The sequence below is a fragment of the Corvus brachyrhynchos genome, unplaced genomic scaffold, assembly GCF_000691975.1.
Source record: "Corvus brachyrhynchos isolate BGI_N302 unplaced genomic scaffold, ASM69197v1 scaffold229, whole genome shotgun sequence".
NCBI lineage: Eukaryota > Metazoa > Chordata > Aves > Passeriformes > Corvidae > Corvus > Corvus brachyrhynchos.
The window spans coordinates 954,944-959,228 of NW_008240042.1; the positions used below are offsets into that span (position 1 = coordinate 954,944).

At 38.4% G+C, this 4,285-nt stretch overlaps 1 protein-coding gene across 1 annotated transcript in view; it reads left to right on the forward strand.

Annotated features, from left to right (window-relative positions):
• The first annotated feature begins 6 nt into the window (after positions 1-6).
• LRBA (LPS responsive beige-like anchor protein) overlaps positions 7-4,285 on the forward strand; it is a 373,544-nt gene continuing 369,265 nt past the window's right edge. Inside the window, exon 1 of the mRNA XM_017744109.1 lies at positions 7-270. Coding sequence (XP_017599598.1) covers positions 52-270 — 219 coding nt within the window. The 5' untranslated portion in view covers positions 7-51. The remainder of the gene's footprint in view (positions 271-4,285) is intronic.

Consider the following 4,285-nt stretch of genomic DNA (forward strand, 5'->3'; position numbering starts at 1 on the left):
AGCGAGCGTGTGGAGCTGGCGCTAGAAGCCGTAGCCTGCGGTGAACTGGCCATGGCGAGTGAAGGCAAACAAGTTGTTCAGCCAACAGGTGATGATGGAGGAGGAGGAGCGGGAAAAGAAGGAAATGCTGCCGAAGGGGGAAGTGTGCTTCAGCCTTTGAATCCAGGAGTCCCTATCCGAGGCATCAAGATGAAATTCGCTGTGCTGACAGGACTGGTGGAAGTTGGTGAAGTGTCCAACAGAGACATAGTTGACACTGTGTTTAATCTGGTAAGTTGATTGCCTGAATGAGGGGAAAGAGCAGCACGGGTGTGCAGAAGAATCTGCAGGTTTTTGATGTTATTTTTCTGTTAATAATTTTTTACGTGATTACGCTTATACACTGGATTTCAACCATGTTCTTTTCACTTACCACAAAAGCTGGAAGAAAAGCATATGAGCCTCTTTATATACACACTTACACTTGAAACAACTCTAAGCATCCTTCTCCTTTGTTTTCCTCAGAGAAATTGTTGCTTTATTTAGAACTGAGAAGCGTATTGTTATGTTTAAACATTTAACAGGTGTACTCAACAAGAAAGTTAAATGTTTATTTAGTAACTCAAACTGTCATCAAAACACACGTTGTTTTAAGGCAAAACAGTTTTTCCTGTGAAGATGTTTACATCCCTTTTTGCTTCCCGTTGGTTTTGGAAGTAGGTAGAACTTTCATGTTCTGTGTGCAGGTGGTGAGGGTGTCAGGGAACAGTTCATTGAAACATGTTACATAGTCTGCTTTTTGGGAAGAGTAGAATATGGTTTCAGTGTCCTTTTTTAATTTATGAATTAGGGACTCAGCTGGTATTTTTTGAATGCTGTGTGGATGTAACTAATATTTCATAACAGATCTCACTAAACATTGAGGATACAACTTTTCCTTGTTGAAGCTACAAACATAATATATACCATTGAACTTCTTGGGCCAATTGCTTTGAATTGCATTATTTAAAGCAATTAGACTAGTTAGTAATGTTTTCTTTATGCAGGAGACCAAACATTAGGAGAAAAACTCTCAAGTTGACAAAGATACTCTGCTATTACTAGAGGTCTTAAAACATCTCTAAAAACAATTATCGTCCCTCCTTCTTCCTTTGAGTGAGCTCTGACTCTAAAACAATGTGGTTTCTGACAGACCAGGAAGTGAGAGCATTTAATAATATAAAGCTCAGTAACAAGGAAAGTTGAGGCAGAAGTCATACTGGTTTTTATGGTGTTTGCATTTCAGTTATTTCATTATTTGTACTCTTTGCTACGTGCAGGTTTTAATGGTCACTAAGTATTTGTGTGCAATGTCTGTTTCAAGTCTTTTGGTGTTACCTTCTTGGGTTATGATAAACATTTATTTATTTTGGAATATTTTCATATTAACAGTGTAGTGCCCTAGATTGTTTGGTGAAAGTCTCAATATAGAGGAATGGCAGTAGTGACAAAAATAAAGTGCAGATCAGAGGTTTCATGGATGCTCCAAGTAGAGGAAGTGATTTAAGTTACTTGGAGTCCACTTGACAATTGTCCTGGACAAAACCCAGTGCTCACATATACGGACATGAGGTTCAAAAAGAAATTCTGGTGAATAGTTTAGAGTTTAGGATGCTTGTGTGGGGGGAAATTGTTCATGAGTGTGTTAAATTTTACTCTGTTTCTAGTGTGGTCTTTTGGGTGATGTTCTGGAGGTGTATTTTATGACAGCAGTGGAAGGAGATTCAGCAGAATAACCAAAAATGTAAAGGCTCCTTGATTCCTGTTCTGTTCCATTTTGGACAAGAGAGGATCAAAAACTTGAGTGTGATTCAGAGTATCCTTGATTTTAGATTTAAGAGTTCTGGAGAACTTAACCTGTGACCTGCATTTTCCTGGATCTTCATTTCCCAGATAGACAGGAGAGAGTTTCTGGCCTTGGAAATTTTTGAAACTGTGTTCTCACTTTTTCTGCAAGTTAAACAGCATCCCTGACCTCTCTGATAAGACGCCTCTACCATTTCAGCACACCTGCCTATGTGTGGGAGGCTAAAGGTCATGCTTGTGCCCCATGTTATTTTATCAGCTGATGGGTGTCATGACACAACCAACAGTTTGGTAGTAAGGACACTTTGCCTGGATATGTGAGAGCAAAATCCAAATTTTGGGGCAATATCAAAAATAGTAGGCCTCTTAATTTCCCTGAGTCCCAGGAAAACATCAGCTAGCTGGCAAATCAGCTATTTTGGAAGATGTCTCAAGGTCAAGTGGTTTTGTTAAAACTGATATGTATGAAAAATTCAAACCAGCCAACAAACTCGTAGTTTTTGTTATAGAAAGCCATTATTTTCTAGGTTTTTTTTTTTTAATAGAACCTCTGAAGCTGACTTTTTGATGTAGCTTTTTGGGATATGAGGGATATGAAGTCTCCCTACAAAGCAATGATCATTCCTCTGTCATGGAGTTTCTGCCTCTGTTCATTTGTTACCTATGACTATTTTGTCAATTAATACCTCTGAAATCATGCTGACCAAAACTTAAGGCATGTCAAGTACTGGTTAGCAATGGTGTACTTACTTTTCTCTGTGTGGGTGTACAAAAAATCTGTAACTTTTATCTGAAAAGGTGACTCCCAGCTCTGGCTTTTCTGGTAGTTTGTTTCCCAGTCGTTTTCGGAGCGTGTTTCCTCGGGTGTGTGCAGGTCGAGCTGGGGGTATGACAATCATGCTGTGATCTGTTGTTGCTGAATGGGGTTGAGCCCAGCGTATCCCCTCCTGTTTGGTTTCGTTCTGTGTGGTGACTCATAGCTGCAGTACCTCAGGGATGGGAGCAGAGATCTGCTAGCCTGCTTCTTGTGCTTTGGAAAGAGGACACCTGTGCTGTCTTGGGCATTTTTGATCATTAAACTGAGGCATCTTTAGACCAGAGTGCAAGGAGGGCTGGGCAAATCTGGGTAGAAAGGTGGTTTAGCATATTTATTCTTTATGGCATAACCACCCTCAAATGTGAAGAGATTATTTTTTAAACAGGGATTTTAGGTGTCCTAATTTTCATTTCTTGGGAAAACATGTTGCTCTTAGTTATGCCTTTCCAACTTGCTCTAGGATATGTAGAATTTCTTTTTTTGTGATGGAGAGTCAAGAGAAGCCCAAAGTGCTGTCTTGATGTTTCTCATCTTTAAGTATTTAAGAGATGGTCACATTCTATATGTGAAAGACTCAGGAGGTCAAAAACCTGAAGTGCACAGTAATTGACCTGCTGCTTACTAAAGAAATTTAAGCCTCTCTAGTTCTGATTACTTGAGCAAATAAGTTGTTCACTTCAGCAGTGTTCCATCTTGGAGTGCCACCTCTAATGTTTTCTCTGTCCAGCAGTGTAACAAAGTGCTTAGTGAGCTCACTTCTAGCATCAAAACTCTACTACTCTCATTTTATTGTCTTTGGAAATTCTACTCCTAGAAGTACACAAGTTGATCTGCTTTGTTTTGGTCAGTTTTCTCAATGAACAGTTTTCCAGCCCACATTGAATATGGCTTTGTGTATTTCAGCACCTATTAAAAGTGAAGAGGGAAAGAAGGACTTTCAAGAAGCTGATTATTCTGTGAAAAACTTTGAAAGCACGTTCTTGTTCAAGTATTAGTCTGTTCTGTTACTTTTTTTGACAGACTAAGCCAAACTATGGATATCTATTCCTCATGCATTGTGAATTTTATTTTTAATTGACTTCTGGCAGCAATAACTCCTTGAATTTCCTTTGTATACAAATCAGGTGAATTCCTGTTCATTACCTCATATTTGCCCCCCTTAGTTTATTAAAATAAAAAACCCTTCTGGTTGGAGAAGATGATAGAGTGGAAGAATAAATTACTTACAGTGGGATCTATTACTAACTTAAAATAGCTCTAAAGCCAGTTTGTTTTAAAAAGCTTTAGTGCTTCTAACTGTTTTATTGAATATGGTAGAGATTGTTACTTGATTTGGTTCAAGTTTTTCCTCTCAGTCTGTGTTACAAAGACTTTTTTTTTCATATGTTCTGTCTCTTTGGTGAAGAGAATGTGCTGTTACTTCTGATTCTGTTCGTGGATTAGGAGGTCCTCACCAAGAGTGACAAAATGCAAATGAGACAGAAATGCAAGTTTTTATCACCTTTGGAGGAAAAATAATGGGATGTGAGGAGCAGAAGCTAAAATTGCTTTGTAAATTTAATTTGTCAGCTCTTCCACTTCTGCCAGACTTTATTAAAACCACAAATGAAAAAATCAACCTAACTTAAAAAAATTTTTACAGAT